Raw genomic sequence first — 23307 nt, 5'->3', positions numbered from 1 at the left:
TTATTTGTTGTTTTTATTGTTTTAAGTTTCATTTTAGCTGCTTATCTATGTTATCATTTTAAGCCTCCACAAATTTTGGAGTATTTGGTTGACAAATTTTTTAAGTGACTTAAAAAAATTAATAAAAAGTGGTGTCAGCAGTGGGATGTGCAAGAATCTCCTGCACAGAGAATACAGAATTTAATACCACCCCTCTAAATCACAGAGAAGATGGACATCTCCTGTGTTAGCAGTACGTTATGTTGCCTGACCACCAATATGAAACGGAGGTACAAATATATCAGTGGATAGTTATCTTGGAGAAAGCAGGTCCCATCACACACCTCCGTTCAGAAGTGGCTAACATTTAACCAAACTCACATGCCTATGCCTGGTGCACGGGCATTTCCTGAGATCCATTTGCTACGTAGGCTCTAACTGTCACAGAAGCTGTATTACAAATTAGCTTTATAACTTATCAGTTCTATAGTGCTAACAACAACAAGAAAAAGAAGCCAAAAAACTCCAGACAACAACGTATGGCTCTGTAATCATTTGAATCCTGAATGAAGAATCTTATCTACGCAAATCTATTCCAGTTCATCTGGGATTTACCAGATTTGCACCCTTTGAAATGTTTGACTTCCCAAACCTGCAAATTCTTTGAGCTCCCCCTTGTAATGCTTCTGCTACACAGATGATTATGATTAATTAGTGTAATTTATAGAAACTCATTGTTAAAGCAGCAGTAATAGCCATTTTCCTTACTGTTAATTTCTCCACTTTCTGGCTGTATTCTCTCTTTTTCTTATTTTGATCCCTGCTTATACTTTTTTTAAACAAGGAACAGTACTGTATTTTATTTCTCGTTATCCTTACCATTCCCTCACCCTCGTTCCCATAGATCTCCTCTGAGCTCTTATTGCTTTATCTGGAGGTGGATTACTCTTTATGCTGCTCCCACTTCTCCAGACCAGTCTGCATGGGAGCAGGCACCTACTGATGCTCAAGTCTGTATAGGAAAGCGTGAGAGGAGATCTTGGGGCTTATGGAGCTCAGGATGGCAGCTCTGGCCTTGACAAGAGGGCAAGATGCCTGTAAGCAAAGAAGCTTGAGAAGGCGCTAAGAGAGAGTCATTGGATGCTGGTCTGACCCAGCCTTCCTGGCAGGTGAAGGATGATGTCACCTGCTAATCTTGCTGTCCTATGGATACTCCGGGGGCCTGAGAAAGGATGGCAGGTACGATTCCATAACAAAAGCACTTCCCTGACCCCCCCCCCCCCCCTTATCACCGATTCTGCATTACAGGGGGCAATGTGCCCCAGAAAAGGAGAGAATGATAGAGCTTTGAGCAGAATATAGATTTAATATGAAGTTTTAAAAGAGCAGTAGGAACACTACTGGCTTTATTCACCCTAGGCGTGTCCAATATGATGGTGACATTACTGCATAATTCTAGTGGCAATCAGCACGTTAGTTCTGCCCATGTTCCGAGACCCATAATAGGGAGAAGACATTTTCAAGAATGCCAGTGCTTTCTACTGAGAAACAAGCTAGAAAGGACTTGTAGGTTGACCACTATTCACTGCCTACATGCAGGTGACTGAACTGTTAAGGAAAACTTGGGGTAGAACTGACAATAATAAAATCATCATACGTAGTTACAGATTTTAAACATGCATAATTATTATAGCTGTCAAGCAAAGTAGCAGCATACAATTTATTCCTCCTCCACCACGAGAAGCAGATTAAGAGGAGGGTTTGGCTGCATTCGTGGTTGGACTCAGATTGGTTAGTGTGGTTCTCATAAAATGCAGCTGGCTGGGGAAGACAGTGCAAGACGACATCCAAATCACATGGGAAGCACTGGTTGCAAAGTTTTTGTCCAGGACTGCGCACCTAAGGGGAGAGCAGAAGTGACTGGGTCCCTTTAGGAATAAACACCGAGGTCACTGGGTTGATTCTGTCCCAGGACTGTTGGTAGCATTTGAGGGAATTAATCAATGGATTTAACCCAGTTCCTGGTGTGCATGATAGTCAAGTTTAGCAGACATCTTTGGTAGGCTAAGAATTGGGTGGGCATGGAGAACTCATCTCCAGAGACAGTCCTTCCAGAACAACTCTGACACACTTAGGGTCGTCAATCTAACACCAAATTTACTGTTTCCTAAAATACCCCAAATTCACGGGGAGGGCAATTGACAAACAACCCACATAGGCTACAGTCTGGGGGTACATTTACTGACAGACTTTGTTATGAATTCATGTGTATAAATCCACTTTGCAAATTCACAGGTGCAAGAGGAACCAGCATCAGTATTCATGCACAAAGTCACATCTGCTCGGGATATCAAAAGCATGCCCCATCCCCCCAGAACGCTTCTTCATGGTGAGCGTATAAGTATCGCCCAAAATCATTCTAGCATGCGCACAACCACAGTTATTTTGTTAAAGACCATAAAACCAGAGTTTATGCACACAAGTCCTTTTAAAAATCACCCAAAAGAGGAACTCTGTTGTGATTTAAAAGTTTTCAAAAAAAAAGAGGTAAAAAAAAAGATGTATTACCTGCTGGAAACAGGCTTGGACCAGATTTTCTGGAAAAAGGTTTCGAATGAGATCCAGGAAAGCGTCGAGACTGGACACTTCATCATTCTTCTGACCCTCTCCCAACTGCTCTTTCAGTTTGGGATTTCCTGGATGAATAGCCAGAACTAAAATGACCCCTAATATAGCTGCAATTATTGTAGTGGCCATGTAGTAAACCATGGCTCTTGTGCCCAGTCGACCACTGGCTTTAGCATCCAATCCAGACAAACCTAGAAAAACCAAAACAAGGGGTGAGGGAAGAGATGCGTCTGTTAATCCACTTAATCATCTACAACTATGGAGTCTAAAAGGAGCAGCTGCGTTAGTAGCAGTCCACTTTGGGCACCTGGAAATTCCCAAAACGGCTAGCGGTCAGAGAGCAAGGCAACAACAGCTCAAATCCTATGTCTGCCACTGACACCCCTTGCATTCTTGGGCAAGTTACTTTTTCTCACATAGCCACTTAGATTATATGCTTTTTGAAGCAAAGACTTATATCTGAATACTTAATACTAAATGCAGAGCACTACATAGGTCTGATAGCACTATAAAGACTATATTACACATGTGTAACACCCAAGGCACTGGAAGATAAAGCAAGCTGTTCAAGGTTACGCAGAGCCTCCATAAATGTTTCATACTGGGCAAGAAACATTTAGTAAATCAGAAAATCAGTAGTGGGGCAGGATTTACTCTCTCATCCCCATCATCTTCCTGACTTGTAGAGCACAACGCCAAGGACTACACCACATCACCTTCTTAGAAGAATTTGTGAGAAACAAAATCAATGTTCTCGTTATACTCATTGAAAACGTATTTCTTTTTCTTGATAGGGAATAATGCTGGTCCCTTACATACCTTCAGAAATGTTGTTTAAACAGAGGCAGATGTTTCCAATCCTCGGAGCCCAAAAACTATTTTAATTCCTATCACATGTTTAGAAATTTATCGTGTGGATAGAGCGATGGCTTCCTCTGAGCCTGGCTGCTAGAATCCACTCGTGATTTCCGTTACAGTCTCTGCCTGCACCCTGCGATTAAAGCCTGGCGTGATGAGACGTACAGGAGGCGAAGGGAATCCTCTCACACAGACGCCAAAGGGGGAATTGTAACGGCTCTGGGAGTTATCGCCCTCCCACGATAGGGCCCAGTGCTTTGAGCATTTTTTATTTTTTTTTTTTACCTGTGATTAAACTGGAGATGATCAAAGGGAGTATCAACATCTTCAGCATTCTCATGAGGATATCTCCAGGGAAGCCTATCACCATGATGATGTCAGGATGGATAGGGGCCGCAAAGCGAAGGAGGCCCCCGCATACTGCCCCCAAGATAACACCTAAGTAAAGGAAAATAAAATATATTAAGATCTCGCTGGAGCTCTATTCTGCTGGGGAAACAGAACAGCAGAAGATCCTGCTTGTTGTCCTGTGGTTCACTGTAAGCAAGTTGTAGGTGAAAGCTTTTGACTGGACTAACTCGTACCTAAACACAGATCTGATGAAGGGAATATAATGCTCGAAAGCTCGTCACAAACGTACCAAGACAGTCTGATAAAAAAGATCTTGCCGACAAATGGTTTGCTGACCTTAATGTCTACCTATCTAAGCAGACTAGCATGCAGATCGCATCACGTTATTTTGATTCAGTGCCTTCAAACCATCTTTTAATTATGTTTCACGATGATTGGGCACAGTTTATTCTGCAGCTGTCGGCTGGTTTGAAACCATCTCATGTAAAGAAATGTAAACACAAATGTATACTGCAATATGAAGTAAATTCCACCTCCTGCTGTGGTGAATTAATTATTAAATTATCCAGTACTTTGAATAAAAGTGCTATACAAATGCATAGTAAGTAATGTATTTAATTTTGCAAAGATTTATGCAATCCTGTTATATAGCACTGAACCTGATAAGATGCATGGCTATAAGTCTCCATTGTTAAGAGTGCATGCCCTAAGTTTCAGCACAGGTGCAGAGGTGTGATAAGAACTTTGGTCTGCAGGATCTAGCCAATAAACTCCTTATGTCATCAAAAACTGAGTTTAAGCTTTGCTATATTTGTTCCATATCATCAAAACTCAAGTATCTAAAATGTTATACTGTATTCATGAAGTACCCTATGAACTGAAAGGTGATGTATTCCTAAAAACCTAGTATTTAATGTCCCCAGTGCAACCGTGACCTCCGGCCAGTAGAGGGTGCTTATCAAATATCAGCTATTGTGTGCAAGCAGCATGCTCTGCGAAAGCAAGAATAATTATGAGTGGCATTGCCTTGCAAGGAGGGGAAAATGCAGTACCTATTGCCCAGTTTCTGCAGAGTGTGGCTGCAACAAGGAAATACACCAGAAGGAGTACACCCAAATTCTTACCAAACACGGTGAGTGACAACAGCAGGTTGCCCCTAATTTTGTCCCAGATCCTCAGGAAACAGGATCGAGGTCGCGTTTCCGTAGATGTCAAATGGCTTTCGTGCATTCGTACTTCCACTTGTTTCGGCATATTGTTGGCACTGGAAAATAAGAGATGGGGTATAAGTGGCTAGGATAACAGGGATCTGAAGCATTCAAATGCAAAGTGAAAAAAAAGTTCTCAGGAACAAAAGGTTAATCCAGGTGGAGGTTCAGCCTTACAAAACGGATTTATTAAAGAAGAGAGCCAATTGAATTCCTGTGAAAAAAATACATAAATGGCAGGAATGGACAGGATAATAAACAGTATAGTTCAGCAAGCATGACAGTGCTAATTAGTGATATGCAAATAATTTGAAGTCGATTTTAAACATCGGGGTTTGCACCAATGCTGGCGGTTTGATTATTGCCTCATAATCCCCTTCTAACACCTTTTTCTGGATTTCTGCAATTCTGTCCAATCTAAATAGAATCCATAAATCTGACAAACTGATGCAAGATTTTTGAAAATTGAATATTTATTTAGAAGCTTTTATATACCGATGAACGTTGCGAACATCTCATCAGTTTACAATAAACAGAATGCAGCTAAGAGAGCTTTACATTGAAACAGAGAATAATAATAAAATTCCATTAAACTTAAAAATCACAATAAGAGAAAACAACTGATGGAAGAAATTGCATAATAATAATATGTGCCTAATAATACTAATAACAGTATAAGTATTTACAGGTATTTACATGATAAAGCCAGCGAGTAATATAAGTCAGAGAGAGGCGTTAGGTGTATGAATATGAATTTCTTGAATACACCTTCAGGTTTATTTAAAATGTCTCAAATTAATTCAATGAAACTTTAAAAAAAAAAAATTCCAGGAGTGTCAAAATTGCTCAATAAACCTTTTATTTATTTATTTATTTTTAAGTTCACACTGCTAAATTTATAGATTCCAGATAATGTTTATTTATTTATTATGTTTTTCTATACCGGAGTATGGACCAAACCTTCACATTGGTTTACAATCTTATCATAAACTACATTAAGTCAACGAAAGTAAAATATACATACATCATTAACTTAAGTAAATTTTAACTAATTACAAATAAAAATATATATCCTAAAACTTGAGTCCTGCTTCATAATTTGTGCATTGCGTGATCAAGCATTCTTGTTTGCTAAGCTGTTACTCTCATTCAAAGCCTGTTTGAACAGCCAGGTTTTAAGCAATTTTTTTTTAAACTCTAGCTGCCTTGTTTCTAGCCTTATTTCAACAGGTAGAGTATTCCAGATCTTGGGGGCCGCGAGAGATAGTGCCCTTTCTCTAACAGATGTTAGACTGGCTGATGATAGTGATGGAATTGCCAGTAGCCCTTTATTTGATGATCTTAAATTGCGCTGCGGCATGTGTAGTCTTATAGATGCATTTAACCATTCCACCTATTCCTCGTGTATTGCTTTATGTAAAATTGTTAAATGTTTTATATTGTATTCTTTGATCAGTTGGTAACCAGTGCAGTTCAATGAGGATTGGCGTTATATGGTGGTATTTGCGTGTTCCGGTCGGTATCCCTGCAGCAGAGACCTGCAGAATCTGTAGGGGGTCTTATAGTGGAGTATGGTAATCCAAGCAGTAGGGCAGTACAATCATCAGTACTATTGAAAATCAATGCTTGCAGTACTGTTCTAAATTCTTTTGCATTTAATAGTGGTTTTAATCTTCTTAGCAGTAATAGTTTATAGAATCCTTCTTTAATTTTGTTTTTTAAAATTCAGTCCAGGGTCTATGATTACTCCAAGGTCCCTAATTTTGGTCTCTTAGTGCAATTTGATTGTTTTCATATTTAAAATGCCCTCCCTCCTATGGAGAAGATCTTTTTCCTTCCAGCTTCTAGAAGATCAATGGACAATAATGTAATGGATGTTCCTACTAATTTAACCGACTTCCTTGAAAACTCTGATGAAGTAAGTGTGACTGACCGAGCTGTTATTGGTGACTTTTGTCTTTATGCAAGACCACAACGACATTCTTTGGCTATATTTTCGCAATAAAGACATTCCATTGAAAGGCCAAAAGATTTGGATTTTCCCCAGACACAATGAAGGTTACGGCAAGAACGAAGAAAGAAATTCTTAGCTATGAAAGGTTCTGTTCTCTCTTTAGGAGCCACATGTTACCCCATAAATGTGTGATAACTCGATTCTGCTAAATTTGGTTTGTTTTTTTTATCCCAGTCAGTTACAACTTTTTCTGGACGCCTGTCGAGGGGGTTGTGGTTCCTTCCTCTTTGGCTAGAATGGACATTGCTTGTATTCTACTTTGCAGCTTCCTTCCTTATTATGGTTACATTGAATTTTGTTCTAGCAATTCCCTATGGTTATTTTCTTGTTCCCCCCCTAAATATAGTGGGGGCCTAATGTGGCAATTAGAATTTATCTTTTGTGTTTTACTATTGTGTATATTTGCCTCTTATACTGCCTATTTTTCTTTATCAAATATTTATTTATATTTGATTTGAAATTATAAATAAAGAGTTAAAAACCTGTCTTAATCACTACATGCACAAGCTCTGAGCAATTTACAGTATTAACACATAAAAAACCAGCAAAAACTAAGACAACATAACAAAAGACAAATATAAGCTATTCAAGTGCTCAATCAGAAAGCACATTATAATAGCTGGGCTTTACAATATTTGGCCAAGATGAGTTTGACATGGTACCTATAGTAGTCCTATTGACAAAAGTGAAAGGAAAGCACAGTTTATTTTTATAATTTTAGGGGTGGAAGAGTGGAGGAGTAGCCTAGTGGTTAGAGAGGCAGGCTGAGCCGCAAGGAAGCCATACTGGTGCTTCTTGTGACCTTGGGCAAGTTACTTTGCTCTCCATTGCCTCAGGAAATGCTTCCTGTAGCTGAATTGGTAATCACCTTGGATTACCAATGAAAAGGCAGGAGTTAAATCTAAATACATTTCTATTTAACCCTTTAGTGACCAGAGCCAGAATCTTCAACCTGGCAAGTAAATAGAAAGTAATGCAAAGAATTCAGAATCTACTGGCTAGGAAGGTTGAAACGAAATATAATCCACAGTAGTGAGAGCTAAAGGCTGAGACAGTCTAATCCATGTTAGGGGTGTGCATGGAAAAATATTTTGTGTTTTATCATTTTCAGTTTTGGGGTTTTAAAAAATGTTTTATGTTTTTGTATTTTAATGCTTGCTAAAACCATTTAGCATGCAATGAAACGTGGAGAGGGTAATTTTCAGAGGTGCGCATAGGGCTAGAGTTTTCAAAGTGGATTTGTGTGTGTGAAAGCCAGTTGGGCACACATGTGCGTATTGACACCTTCTCCTCGTGTGCCAGTAGACTCATGCACATACTTTGGAAAATCAGCAATTGGAACATAACTGGTATTCTTTTTCGAACCCCATTCTCTAGTCTGCCACTTTCTAGTGCATGTAAAACAAAGTACATATGGAATCGCTTCTGTGCAAATTTTAAACGCACAACCCTCACCCCGAGGCTATTTTCAAATGCCAATTAACCTGCATAAAACCCCATTTTATTCACGGAACTTCTATTGAAAGTCAGGCTCTTAACGTGCAATCCAATCAGTGATTAGAGCGAGTTAAAATCCTAAAACATCATAAAGCAAAAATGTTTTGTTTTATTCATTTGAAAGTGACACAAAACGACACAACATATGTCGTCGGCGGTTTCATATGTTTTTCAAATGAATGGAACCCCCCGCCCCAATCTCTTGCTCTGCCACTGTGTGACCAGAAGACGACGACACTTATTTCTCAAGTGGGTCAGCTGCTCACCTCTTATTGGGAATTGATAATAAATATTTAATTTGCTTTTTGAGATTTCAACTATATTACCAGAAGTGATTTTTCAAATACGAAGCACTTGCTCCATATTTAATTGTGAAATGTCCTCTTTTTTGTACATCACACGTGCCAACAGCAGATCCCAAGAGGCTAGATTATTTAACTTTTTTTAATATACCGTCACTCAAAAATCTATCGAAACGGTTTACAACAAATAAAATCAATAAATCATCATAAATTTTATGTTAAATTTTATAATTTAACTTAAAACTGTCATTCGCTACATAAAATATCTAATAATCCTAAAATATTCCTAAAAACATAGCTCCTATCATGTCCTACATCACTCCAGGTTCTCCTTCAGTGTGTAAAACCTAACTAAAATCTTTATAAATTCTTAGAAAAACCTCAGATTTCCCAGTCAGTCATGCATATCACAAAGTAAAAAAGAAAAAAAAAAAAAAAAAAAGCCCCATCACACAGTATCCAAGTCGTTCAAGCAGAGATCATTTCGTTTGGTGTTGGTTCATCTGCCAGCAGATGTTAAGAATCAGAGCTGCCAATCTGTTGCTAAACAGAGAGGGGGCGAGCGTGAACCTGGGAACACGGAGCGATTTACTTTAATGGGGTTCACTCTGTTGAGTTTGCTCATGCTTACATTTATAGCACCACTGTGCAAGGGACCCCACCCTCAAAAAAAACAAAATCCTTCTAATTTTGAACCCTGGGGCCTGAGGGTGACGACGCTCCTGCACGCAGCACACCCTGTTCTCCCTTACAGGAGGCAGCGAATTCTGCCTGCCTGCCTGCCACCCACACAGCCAGGTTTTAGCAGGAGGTCCAGACGGCACTTAAAACTTTACAGGCCCAGTCATTCATGGATTACTTTTCTCTTCAACAGCTCTTCACTTTGCCAGGTCCAAAAGCAGATTGTTCTAAGCACTACTCTCAATTTAATGTGGCTATTGAAGCAAGCCAAAACTCTTCCTCTGAAATCAGATCTATTTTAGACTGGTTTCAACTGATCCCTCCACTCAGTCATGAAAAATAAATACCTAACCTAGTAGATGAGGGTAGATAAGGGACCTGTTGGGCCATCCGGTCTGACCAGCCGTCTTCGTCTCTGGTTCTCGGCTGCTTTGGGTAGATAAGGCAGATAAATTCCCAGAATTAAACAGATAGCAGCTCCCCTTCCTGCCAGTGATGACCCTGCGGGGTCAGGCAGGCATCACCGTCAGAGAGACAGAAGTAGATGGGGCCGTATAACAAACCTGCCAGAGTACCACTCTCCTGGCTGCTAAAAATGAGAAGCAGTGAATCTTTTAGGATTACTGTAGCCTTTGTGCACGGATCTCGTTTCCAGAGCGATCACGGATAAAACGTAGAGGAAAAAGATAAAGAGAGACACTTCTACTGAGAAAAAGAGCAGCCCTTGCCATTAATGAGGTTCTAGCATACATGTCTGGCAGCTGAAAAGCACCAGTCACGGTGGTTTCCCTAATACTCTAGTGAGATGGTTGCCTTGAAAAACCGATCCACGATGACAATAGTAAATGGGATTCCTTGAAAAGCATTATTCTCTTTATGAGGATATGTTTTGGATGCATGCATTGCAGCTATGTATCAAATGGTATTGAATATTGCAAAGACTGCCTTCCTACTGAAACGTGCTCAATCAGATATGCAAATCCACTGACCATCACTTGCCCTGGTATTGCAAGAGAATCGAGCCTTATCTTCTCCAGCCATTTTGTAATCTCTTTGTCATGACATTCCTTAACCTTTCTGGCGGTCAGAGATTTTATGTCAATATGTCAGACTCAAACACAAATTAAACTTCTGGCATTCAGTGCTTAAAATACTCTGAAAAGGTCAGAAGCAGGAGGAGATTTAGTTATTTTACCTGGCATATGGCTGAAGCGGAAAGAACCGAAGAAAAGCAACGAGCATGAATGTTGTACGTGATTCCTAGATAGTAAACAGCAGCAGCTGTGGGAAAAATCTTTTTTTTATATGGCACAGATTATGTGACAATATATATGAAGACTATTGGTCAGAGGGGTACTTAAATAGCTTGGCCTTTGTGAACCTTAGATCTGTAGATCTTGAGCTGGACCTCAAGGGGCCACTCAGAATCAAGAAAGTGTTGACTTTAGTAGTCCCTGTGTGGTGCTCTGCTGATGGTAATGCAAACTGGTTCCCAACAGGTGAGGTGTTAGCAAAGTGCTGAGAAGGGGACAGAGAAACAGCAGAATTAATGTCCAGCAGTGACTCAGGGAAGGTCATTTTCAGCAGCCCACGGAGGGCCAAAGTACATGCAGACGTTAGGATGAATTTTCAAAAGTTGACGTGTGTGTGTCCATTTTGAAAATTGCCAGGAGGGTGCAGACCAATGCAGGACATCCACATGCACCTCTATTCCTGGCTTCCGAGCAGGCGGAAGCGTGTGCACATAGATTTAGTGCCTACTTTCCAAAGCTGGGAGGTGTGCACGTAACATGGTTTCCCCTTCCCAAATCTGCCAAACCACCTTGAGTTCCAAAGCACTGCTTACATGCAAAACCCCCAATCAGATTCTTATGCAATGTAAGCCCAGAAAGTCCATGCCTCTGTCAAGTCCTTGTGCGTTCGCTCTGAAGGATCTGATCATTTTGGGGCAGTATTTTAGGTGGTTTTAAACTCTGAAAATTCTCTTCTCCCCCAGCCCCTTCCCATATGCGGGGAACAAGGATGGCATTGGGGCAGGAAGCTCAAACTACATTTTGAAAAGCCAACCCAGACTTTACCCTAGGTACTTTGCACCAGCAAACATGGAATAAAGGGGTCCCGCAGTACCAGTCCAGCACTGGATTTTCAAAGGAGTTTCTCTGAACATTGGACTTGCAAAGTACCCACGGGCCTGTAAGCTACCCATGGGGATTGAAAATGCCTCTCTCTAATTTTGAATGCCTTACATTCGTCAGTCATTCGGAATTTCCCTTGTGGTATCCTGATCATAAAGTCATAGATGCAACAATCTAGTCCAAAAAAATGCTCCTAACACAGATGTTACCTTGCTCTTTTTTAAGACGTGTTACCTTGTGTCCATGTACAGGTTTATTTTGTGCTTTAACTTCTGGCCTGTTTCGCTAGCGTTGCATCCCTCTTCACATTTTCTGCATAGAATAATATATACTATATTTAAAGGGGCAGCAGGAGAAGGGTTCTCCTTATGTTAAATGTCTTTCCTGTATGGGAAACTGTAGGGCCCTGTGAAATAAATCTTCTCACATAGACCATACACTTTTGTACCTTTGCCCAGTTATTCCCTGGATTCAGCCACCAGGGACCTAACATAGGTGTCTACTGGAGCATACCAATAGCACTGGAGCATACCATTTGTCATGTGTGATGAGAGAGAGAGAGATATCACATGAAGACATCACTGCCTAGGGCAGCTGGACATCCTTACACCAGTACAGACTGTAGTATGGTGTTCCTGCTGGGGTGAACTATAACCAGAACTAAAAGTGTCAGGAGCACATCACAAAGGTAATGGACCCAATATTCAGTGTCACTTAGCCAATTAAGTGGCATCATTTGAATAAGCAGGCAAGGTCAATGGCTATCACTTAAGCTAACTTTTTATCTGGCTATAAAGTGGATTGGGGCATTCAAGGATGGGAATACTTATACAGCTAATGTTTCCTGATAAGTGCCAGCTGGCCTAAAGTTATCCAGATAAAACTTGTGTGGCTGAGATATTCAGTACTGTGGCTGCACCACTGAATTTCTCAGTCCAATTAATTGGATAAGTTGATCCGGCTAACTTGTATAACCAGATAATGGCTGCATATTGGCCCCAATGTCCTTCTGCACACCAGATCCAAAGCACATCAGCCCTTGCAGGTTTTGCTTACACTAATATATAATCTAATAAAAGTCACCCCCCCTTTTACTATATTAGCTAGGTTTTCTTCCATTTCTGTCTTCACTCCCCTGACTACATTCCCAGCTTCTCTTAGATTTTTCCCCAATATCCTTGATCCCAAAGTGAATTAATGAAAAAGACAAACAGAGAAAGCATCTTCTTCGTAAAATGAAAAAACCTCCTCCATCTTACACATTGTGAAAGGGATTACCAAGATCAGGTGTAACATAATATCTTCCTTTACCCTTTCTGACAGCCGGTCCTGGTCACTGACTATATGACCACCTAGCAGTATATTTTGATGAATGCATGCCATCTGGTGGCACAAAAGAAAGCCTCTTTAGGGAACATATCTGAACAAATGTCCTCCACCTTTAATTTTTTTTCCCCACAAAGATGAGGCATTTCATTTACATTGTTTATGTATTAAATTGCAGTGCAATGCTGATGTTTGCCTAATGGTCCACATGCACACCGACATACATACAACCTCACATCCACCTCCAACCATGCACTTCCTACTGCAGACCACAACACACATCGGGCTGGATCACAAGGACCAGGAAATGCAGGGAAATATAACTATCTTTTTTTCCCACAATGCACTCTTCTCTAGCACCCCAAGGCACAAAGTGTACAGCAAGGCAGAAAGAAGAGCAGAACGGCATCAAACACCTAAGGCATGGAGTTGTATAACAAGGCAGCAAGCACAGTGGGAGAAACACCTTAAGGTACAGAAGACTGGCATCAAAACCCCAAGGCAGAAAATGCAGAATGAGCCAGCAAGAACAGTGGTATAACATAGCAACGTGACGAACCAAGAGAGAGGGGGCAGGAAAAGCAACAGTGACGTAAAGATCCCAAGGCACCCAGAGAGGGGCTAAGATATGGACCAAAATATAGCTCAGGTCATACTAGAGCTGTTACCTGACCCTGCCTTGCCCAGCTGCCATCAAAGAAAGAGGTAGGCATGTGTAGCATTCTGGCTGGTCCAGATGTTGGGGGTGAAAAGGACTTTCCCCTCTGTCTTTGCTAGCTGCACCTGCATCCAAGGACAGCAATGAGTATTCACGATAAGGATCACCTGCTTATTAAATGTCATCCTAGAAGGCACTTTTTAGTTAGGAGCTAAGAGATGGAGCAGCCGCTTAACTTCCACATTCTCAACCAACCGCACAGTCACTGGTAATGCAGGACAACTATTCCTCCATGTCACCATTTTTTATGCTGCCTGCCTCTCGCTCTGCGACAGTGATGCAGAACATCACTGAATCTGCTGTATTATGGTTTGTTGCTGCTGATGTACGAGTTAGGGCTGCTAGCGTGCCACCTCACTGGATGGAGGGGCCAGGGAGATGCATTATTCCTTTGCTGGGGCTTTCCTGCTACTGTCGACTGGAGAAAAATCCCCAGACTATTACTGGCTTTCCCTAAAACCAATAGTAATGGGTTTTCTAAAAAAAAAAAAGATGCTGCATATAACTGTTTGAAAGATAGCCCAGTGCCTTTCCTCTAAGAAGGTCTTCCAAAAGTGAATGCATTTTGCAAAAAGATCCTCCATATCTTAGACTTTTGAGTACAGCTGCTAGGGATGGAGGTGAGGATGGAGTTGGAGGTAGAAGGCTAGGGGCATCCCTCAAGCTCTCAACTACCTGCTGGTTCTGGAGGATGTTCTTGTCCCCAGCAGTCCCACATAATATTAGAGGCTACTCACAAGGTATCTTGCTAGCAGCTAGGTCTCCTTCCTCAAAGCTTGTAAAGTTGGAAATTTGCTTTAGAGACCTAGGTGGCACTAGCAAGTATCATGACTGCTTCAGTAGGTAGACACAGTTTGGTGGCACTCTTCAACTGAGTGTTGGTTACTAATGGCACCCACGTCACAGGATATGATGTTGGTAAGAGGCTGCTGTCACCGGCATCTGCTAGTGGGTGAAAGAGCACAGCCTCCTTGAGTTTCAGAGGGCGTAAAGCAGGTTTGGTTTTCACTCAGGGAATGAGGTGGACGAGCTTTGGGAAAATGTCTCTTCCCTAAGGTTCTCTACCATGTCTGATGCTATGAAACTTCTTCTCACTTTTGCTGAACGACACTGAACTGTACAATCTGCAGCTGAGAAACTGAAGGAGAGGAAATAAAAAAGAAGAAGATCACACCCAGGGCCCTGTAAGTAACCATCGTGCTTGGATTTGGTATCAAAGTGAGAAATCCCATGGTCCCAGCTCCTGCCTTCTCAACCCTAAAGGGTGTATGTGGGATGACGTACTCTAGCTTAAGGAGGAAACTATATCATTTAGTTTCCTTTTGGAGAGTAACTGTTCTGTTCTTTTTCTTTATCACAGTTTTTGTTGTCCTGTGTGGTGATTTTGACAGAGGGGAAGAGATTATATGGGAGGGCCTGATGTGACCCCTGACGTTTCCGTGACTGTGTGTGCCAGGTTGTTACGATTACCTTGTCCAACCATCTCATTAGACCAATAAGGATTAATTTGTTCTGAACCTATGTCCAAATTAATTTAAATCGATTTGCATTGATATCATAAAGTTACAAAAAATGTATCAGCATGGACAGCTGAGTGCAGGCAAAGGGAAATGCAAGTCCAGCTACAAATGTAAAAATATCCAAGGAAAAAGAACTCTAACCTGTATGAAGTCCTCATGGCACCCTCCTTGATCTTAACACCCACAGACTGACTCCCTTGCCACCAGCATCCAGCCCTGACTTATATCTCATCAGCTGGACTTGAGTTCACGTCTATGATTCCACGTCACTGTCTGACGTAATTCATTGTTTATGTTGACTCTTGAGCCCTCGAGGCTGTTGAACATTTGTCCAGGTATTGCGTAACTGCGTAACAGAGACAGTTCAGCCTGACTGGGAGTATTTTCGAAACATTGCCTCCACCACTTTTGTGGACCTGCTTGACTCAGCCGTCCATTTCCAGGTTGCCAGTTCAAATCTGGTTCCGGGTGAGAGGTAATCAGAAGTCAGTCAGTCAAACATTAATGGTGCCAGTCTGTTTCCATAAACCTTTAATTTTTATTATTGACCAGTTTCCGAAAAGCAGCTCATGACCTTTCATATATAAAGTTCCACTGACAAGGACCTGGGACAGATTTCCACACATCTGTTTATTTAACCCGAAGTAAGAACAAGTAGAAAGAAAAAAAATGTGTTTTTCATGCTTGATGAGAATTTTTCCTAGAATTTAAACAAAGGTTTGTCACAATAAGTTGTCCCACTATTTCTTACACTTGAAATGTGATTATTAGGATGTATATTGTGTGCTCTTTCCATCCTGGAGCACTGCCAAAATCCCTCCCCAGCACCATCTACGCCATGCAAATTTGTCAAAATAACACAAAAAAACTTGCCATGCTGGGTCAGACTGAGGGTCCATCAAGCCCAGCATCCTGTTTCCAACAGTGGCCAATCCGAGTCACAAGTACCCAAACATTAGATAGATCTCAAGCTGCTATTGCTTATTGATTAAAGCAGTTTATGGCCTTCTCCTCCAGGAACTTATCCAAACCTTTTTTAAGCCCAGCTACACTGACTGCCATCAGGCTTTAAAAGACAGCGTTATCTCCCAAGATGTATCCTAGCACACGAGTTCAGGGAACCCTCACTGCAGTAAATAATGATGAACTGCAAAATGCTAAAGAATAAGTTGACAGAGTATTTCTGCAGTCCTACGATCGAAAGCTTCAGTACTCACTTAAAAATACCACTTTAACCTTGCTTGGAGCATCTATCAAGGAACAAGTAAGTTATAAGGCTAACTAATAAAATGAAAATTTATCTTAAGGCAATATTTCAGCCTTAAGCCAAACAAATGCCTGCAGGACTAAAATGCTCCCCGTCGATATACAGTAGTATGAAAAGGAAAAAAAATAAATAAATCTTTTAATCAAAGTCACTTTTGCGGCTGTTCTCAGGGCTAGTTCTAGACGTTCCAACTCCCAGTTGGTTTCTGAACCCGGGGAGATTGTAGATTAGCAGTGAACTCTTCCAGGGGCGCAGGCTCCATGACGGGACTCAGCACGGGGACAGAGTTGCATCGGAATAAGAAGCGTAAGTTCCAAGCTCACCCTAACTCATGAACTGCACAGCATCTTGTTTGTATTGCAGACTTACCGTCTTCCCAGACAGCTGCGCATTTGAGGAAGGCAGCAGTACTTAGACATTTTAAATGCTGTCGTTTCATGTCAAAGGTCACAACGGTTTACAAAAGTAACATTCATAGCTATAAATCAACAAATAATGACTGGCAACGGAGGTAGTTTTCATAAATAGGCATTGACATCAATTGAATTGTTCCGATACATTTGACTCAAGGTTTAAGACATGGTTGAGGGGTAAAGAAAATTAAAATAGAATAAATAAATTGGATTTTCCCTCCCCACCCCATAGATACAAGGGCCCAGGTACTGAATGTTCTCTTGCACTTTGCACTTGGTTTACTAAGGCTGCTCTATGAGAAAGATGCATTGGGGTCAATTTTCAAAGGGTTTAGAAGCCTAACTTAGGGTCCCATTCACTTAAGTAATTTTCCCTTAGATATAAAATAAGAGAAAACCATTAGCAAACTGGCCTGTTAAAGGGGGTTTAGAGTCTAACTCATCCCCTTTGAAAATTGACTAGGGTTGAGTACATATGTGTAATTGGGAGTCTAATTTCATTAAGACTTTAAATTCCAGACTTTAAAATGAGGGCAGCTAGTGAGGCAGAATTATGGCAGGGGGGAATGTTAGGAGCTAAAGCATCAGTTTTCAGCACTAGGTGACTAAATTCAGCTGAAAATCCATCTAAATTTAGGTGCCTAAATGTTATGAATCGGAAAGTGGACCCCTGTTCCGAGGTAGAGTCAGCGCTACCGAAAAGAAAGTCAACCCTCTTCGGTCTCTACCATCGGATGGCAAGGCCTGTCGAAGATGTTGAGATGAAGGCTTCACCCTGGAAGCTCGTGATCCCCCCAGGAGGAGCCCGTAGGGACACAGCTGCTGGGACTTAGAAGACTCCCTGAAGAGTGAAGATGGTCTGGATGCAGGCGCCTCCTATAGGTCGTGGGTTCCAGATGGCTGGCGCCTCCAGCAGATCATGATCAGTCCAGGAGTGCACGTCGAAAGAAAGTCCCAATCCAGTCCAAGGGTAGAAGTCCAGAGAGAGGTCGAGAACCGGTCCAGGAGCAGACGGGAGAATGGTCCGAAGCCAATCCAGGAGCAAAGAAGGAGAAGGATCCAGAGCCAGTCCAAGTCAATAACAGAAGATCACCACCACCAGTCCGAGGGTCAGGAGCCAAAGAGTCAGTCCAATGAGAAGAGCAGAAGTGGGACGAAGGGCGGATCCGGAACACAGACACAGGAACTAACACAGAGTCTCGATACCAAAGCAAGGTCTGAGTATCAGACCTTGCCTTAAATACAGGAACTGTAAGGAGTCGTCCCCGGGGGAGCCATGGAAATTGTCATGGCTCCTTTAAATCTTCTCTTCAGCCGCACGCGCAACTCCTAGGAGGCTGAGGGGGAGGAGTTGGTCCGCCGAGACCATGCGGTGGGGTTGGGCAGTGGCCGCGAAGAAGTCGAAACGAAGGCGGCCTGCCACCACAGGAGCCTCTGATGCTCCCGGTGAGTTCACCGACGCCGTGGCGCCACGGCCGGTGGCCATGACACCCGGCTGTGGGGTGCTGCGGCCGGCGTTTCTAACACTAAATGTTAGGTACTGATTATTTTTTGAAAATTGATCCTCTAGTGTATAGGGCCCCATACAATGTGGAAAAAGGCCTGACTGAATCAGACCCTCAAGTATAGCAACATTTCAGGATGGTAGGGGGCTGATTTAACTTTAAAAAGCATGCCTTGCCTTTTACTTAATTTTTAAAGAACTGAAGTCAAAACAGCATGTTTTACTGTATATGCAAACTGGATACAAATGTAATCATCGCTAAATCTGTATACGGGATGTGTGTGTATGTATTTCTCCAGAAATGGTAAATTCATAGTATACCACTGATTAATTCATCCTGACGCATTTTTAGCTACAGAATTCGGCTTTCTCAGCTTATTTCTAAGCAAAGTAGTGCTCTCTTTGTGTACCCATGTACCAGTGTATGGCCTGGGTTTTCTCTCAGGGTAAATCACTTAGTGCCAAGGTTCGTGGAAAACCTTAAAATATCATCAGAAGTCATTGTTATTGGACCAACTTAATACATCCGTGCAATAAAAAGGTCTCCATAATGTTTTGCTTCAGATGTCCTGTGAGTGTGAGTGTAGGTGAAGAGATGTCATTTGTTTTTCCTGGTTTTTTTCATGGGAAATAGCATGAAATGGAGAATTTCAATGTGGTACCTTGGATAATTTTGAAAAGTATCCTAAAATCCAATGAATTGGACCCTTGTCTTTTAAAGTTCATGCCTCAAAAAAATTGGTTAGTCTAGAGGGTATCCCCTTGAGAGAAAAAAAAAGGGTTTGGTAATAAGGAGAGCTGTACATTTTTGTAAATACATATTTATAACCTCTCATTTCTGCTCCAAAAAGCATAATTTTAGACAAGCTTTTGACTTGATGAACAGTTCCTAGAGCAGGGGTGACCAACGCCAGTCCTCGAGTGCCACAAACAGGCCAGGTTTTCAGGATATCCACAATGAATATGCACGAGAGAGATTTGCATGCACTGCCCGCATTGTTGGCCTCCCCTGTCCTAGATGTAACCATCACAGTGATTTTGTGTTTTTGAATTGTCTCATTACTATTATGGTCTCAGACTGCGGTGCAGTCTGCATGGTTTTGTGATTTAGTGTGTGGTCTAGCTCTATGATTTTCATTTTAGTGTATAACTGCTGTATATTTTGTGCTTTTACATGCGTTATCAGCCAGGAGCAAGCCGTTTCTCAGCGGCAGGATAGAAATGTGTCCAATAAATAAAGAGAAGGTCACATCTGCCTGTACGCAAACAGCAAGTAGAAATGGAGAATCACTATCATACCCCTAAAAATATTCTCTTCCACTTCTTTTATTGCCGCCACCGACATCTGCTCACAGCCCTCAGATCTCTTCATGGGTGAAAGCATGACTGTTTAATTTTAGTAAAGAGGTCTATTTTGAAGCTCAGCTAATCTTTGTCACTCTGTGGATATGCAAATTATTTCTAATTTAGAACTGTGGCGAGTCACAAGATGACACCAAATACCTTTTACAAAGTGTAATACTCTTCTTTTTTTTCCTCTCCTGAAGACAAAGCGTGGGAGAAGATACCAGCCAGCGAGATTCTTATGCTCTGCTGCTCTCCATCCAGTGTATCCTGTGAACGAATGTGCGCTTCTGGGCTTTTCTTTGCAGCTCTCTCTCTCTTTGGGATAGTGTCTCCAGATGGGTCACTTTTTGCACTTACCATGACAGGAATGAACCTCACTCGTAAGCCAGGGCATGTCGGAAAGGATCTCAGTGTCTCAAATGTACTCATTTGTATTCTGGCAGAGCCCCTGCTTCCGGGGTCCACAGGATGTAGTATACATAGACGGCGTATCAAGGTGTGCTTGGAAACACTTGGGAATATTTCTGCATCTGTCTGCCACTTGTTTTCCTGGTCTCTGCAGGTCTCAGTACTTAACGATCTTCTTTTCTCCTCTGTTACAGAACAGTGGCTCAGTACAGACGCTTCTATTAGCAAGCTTGTTTTTTGATCCAGAAGTTTAGTCTAAATCAGGACTGGGATCTGGCACCATAAGCTTATCGCTACCCCGCAAGACATGTGTGTGTGTGTATGCTTGCACACAAGTCTATGCGATGCATTGAACATGCAATACTTTTCCTAACTATTTCAGAATTACATGCGCGACGCATATATTTTACACATCAAAATAAAGCAGGACTTACATAAAACCCAATTTACGCATGTAAGTCAGGCCCTCTTCTGCTGGCGAGGGGCCGTAGGCAAGAGGCCTGTTCCTTCGCTGGCCCCTTTGTTGGGCCTTTTGGAAGGTTTTAGACAATTTTATAGTATTATAGTACTGTCTGTTCTTTGGAGCATATTTTTCTGGCCTTCGATGGTTGCTTGTATACCAGCGATTCAGGGACATGATAGTTATGATTGCCTTCTGTTTAGAGGGCAGAGGTGATCATTCAGTGATAGTGCATACACCATTAGCCATTTGAGAGATTCTACTGTGTCCAGTTCAGCCTTTATGTATTTTATATATTAATGCTTTTTCTGTGATTAATAAGTCTGAAATTATATTTTCTTTGATTTTAGTCAAAAAGCCCAAACTATTTTTTTAATTACTCTGCAGAGCTCTCCCTAGGCGCACATGCGCGGGAGGCTCCACCTCTTAAAGGGCCCATGGTGGGAGACTCCAATCCGGCCCCATCACATGACATCAAGACTGAGGGCTATTTAAACCCAGCCTCAGTCTTCAGTCCCTTGCCTTAGCAACAGGTTGTCTCCTCAGAGTGCGAGTTGCTGTTTTCTGTTGTCTCCTGGTTCCTGCTCCACACCAGCCTTCGCTTTCTTCGTACTCCAGTTCCTGTGTTCTTCCTTGGCTTGATCTCCTGCTTCTGACCTTGGCTTGCTCCTCGTTCTCACTTGACTGCTGCCTGTCTTGACCCCTGTCCTGGTTTCTTAGTTTCTGCCTGCCTGACCCAGACCTTCAGATTGGACTCCCGTTCTGCATCCTTGCTGCCAGCCCTCATTTGGACTCCTGACTTCATCTTCTTCTTGTCTCTTCTGCTTCACCGAGGCAACCCGCACCTAAGACCTGCCGGCCCCAGTATCCAAGAGATCAATCTGAGGGGAACGAGGGCTGGTATAGGTGAAGCTCCAGCTGGGTTGACCTCATCTTCACCACCAACTGCCAACAGGAACCATTGAGGGCCATCCCTCAGTGGTAGTGCTAACCCCCGACCCGGTCCAAGGGTCCACAACCATAATAGAAGGATCAACTTAATGAGTCCTCTACAGCAGCTTTGCCTGATTCTCTCTCAGTCATCTTGTTGACCATCAAGAAAGTTACCCCTATTAAAAATGCTTAAATGTTCTGTAGGCTGACATCAAGTGCCTTGGTTTTCAGTATCTCTCATTTGTTTGAAATGTGAGATGAGGACAGCCAAAAGAATTTGGTGGGAAAAGAAAACCACAGAGACAAAAGCACGGTATCAGCAAATAAAAGCATCTTATAGATGTGAATTTATTGTTCAGCAGAAATCTTATTTGGGCTCTAAGATACAGACTTCTTTAAAATCATCCCCCAGTTCCTATTTGATCTTGTTAACCATATGAGAGAATTTACACCTGAGTGTAGGAGTGAAGTTCTATTTGTGAGACTTTTGCACAATATTGTGCTTCTAAGATTACCAAGTTAACATCTGGTGTGAAGGTTATTCAGTTGGTGTCAACATTAGATCTTATCACCACAAGGCATAATAAAATGGTCAACTTTTGATACTGCTTCTTCCAATGAAGTTGTTTCTTGAAATCCTCACATTGTCCATTAGATGATTCTCCTTTTTGGTTAATAGCTTCATTGAGTGACATTTTTACGGAACCTTTGATTAAATTGGTGAATTTATTTATTTCTTTAGAATTTTTATATACCAACATTCTCGATACAATATCAAATCGGTTTCCAATATAACAAAAACAGTCGCGGTTGAGGCGTTACATTAAACAAGGTGTCTGAACAATAGAACATAAATATTAAATAGAGATAAATGAATCATTGAACATCGTTAATAGGCGTAACAAAATAAGTAAAAATAAAATAAAGTAGAAATAACTACAAGGAGCAGCGAACTGTGTTAGTGGGCGTGACATGAACTAATGTATCTGCTATCACTTGATGAATGTATCTGCTATCACTTGATGAAGGGGTTTTCCCAGAATAATATAAAAGAGTGGTGATTCATCCAATTTTAAAAAATGGCTCTCTTCCACAAATAGAACGATAACTTGAGGGTCTATTTCAGTTTTGCCTTTCTTAGGAAAGGTATTGTAGAAAATTGTTTACACACAATTGTCTGAATATATAGACAATGCCATATTAAGTGATTTTCAGAGTGGGTTCAGACGAGGTCACAGTACCGAGATGGTATTGGTATCCATCTCCGACTTTGTGCTGCATGAATTGGATAGGAAGTCTTCTGTTTTGGTTTTACTTGATGTCTTTGCGGTGTTTGATTCAATACCGCACTGTTGCTTCAGTACTTATGGAATATCGGCATAGGTGGCACTGTGGGCAATGGTTTGCATCATTTTTAGGCAGCTGCTCACAGCAGATACGTATAGGGCAATCCTTTTCTAGTGGATCCCCATGCAACATTGCGTGCCTCAAGGCTCATCATTATCAGCCATTTTGTTTAATATTTAAGCCCTTTGTGTAAGATGTTAGAAAACTAGTCTATTTTCTTCAGGATTTATGCTAATGATATTCAGCTTGTCTTCTCTGAAAGTGGTTTTTCTTCAAGTTCTATTTTCTTCAAGTTCTATTTCCTCTACTCTAGAATAGATAAAACCATTCTGCTTAAGCCATAGGTTTAGTTTTGAATATAGCTGAGATATTACTAGTTACCAATGATATGGACTTCTCTTTTGTTTAGTG

At 41.5% G+C, this 23307-nt stretch overlaps 1 protein-coding gene across 4 annotated transcripts in view; it reads right to left on the bottom strand.

Moving 5' to 3' along the window:
* The window catches only part of SLC1A2 (solute carrier family 1 member 2), a 75406-nt gene that overhangs the window by 31385 nt on the left and 20714 nt on the right, over positions 1-23307 (bottom strand). For 3 of the 4 annotated variants that reach the window (XM_029582741.1, XM_029582740.1, XM_029582737.1), the window contains exons 2-4: positions 4941-5080; positions 3751-3903; positions 2548-2798 (exon numbers count right to left, since the gene is read on the bottom strand). In XM_029582741.1, the coding sequence (XP_029438601.1) occupies positions 2548-2798; positions 3751-3903; positions 4941-5080 (544 nt within the window). Of the gene's footprint in view, positions 1-2547; positions 2799-3750; positions 3904-4940; positions 5081-15358; positions 15609-23307 lie in introns of those variants that run through there. The other variant, XM_029582738.1, reaches the window with a different exon arrangement.

Source organism: Rhinatrema bivittatum, chromosome 17, assembly GCF_901001135.1.
Source record: "Rhinatrema bivittatum chromosome 17, aRhiBiv1.1, whole genome shotgun sequence".
NCBI classification, from domain to species: domain Eukaryota; kingdom Metazoa; phylum Chordata; class Amphibia; order Gymnophiona; family Rhinatrematidae; genus Rhinatrema; species Rhinatrema bivittatum.
The sequence above is the reverse complement of the archived record's forward strand: the minus strand, read 5'-3'. Positions and strand labels throughout refer to the sequence as shown.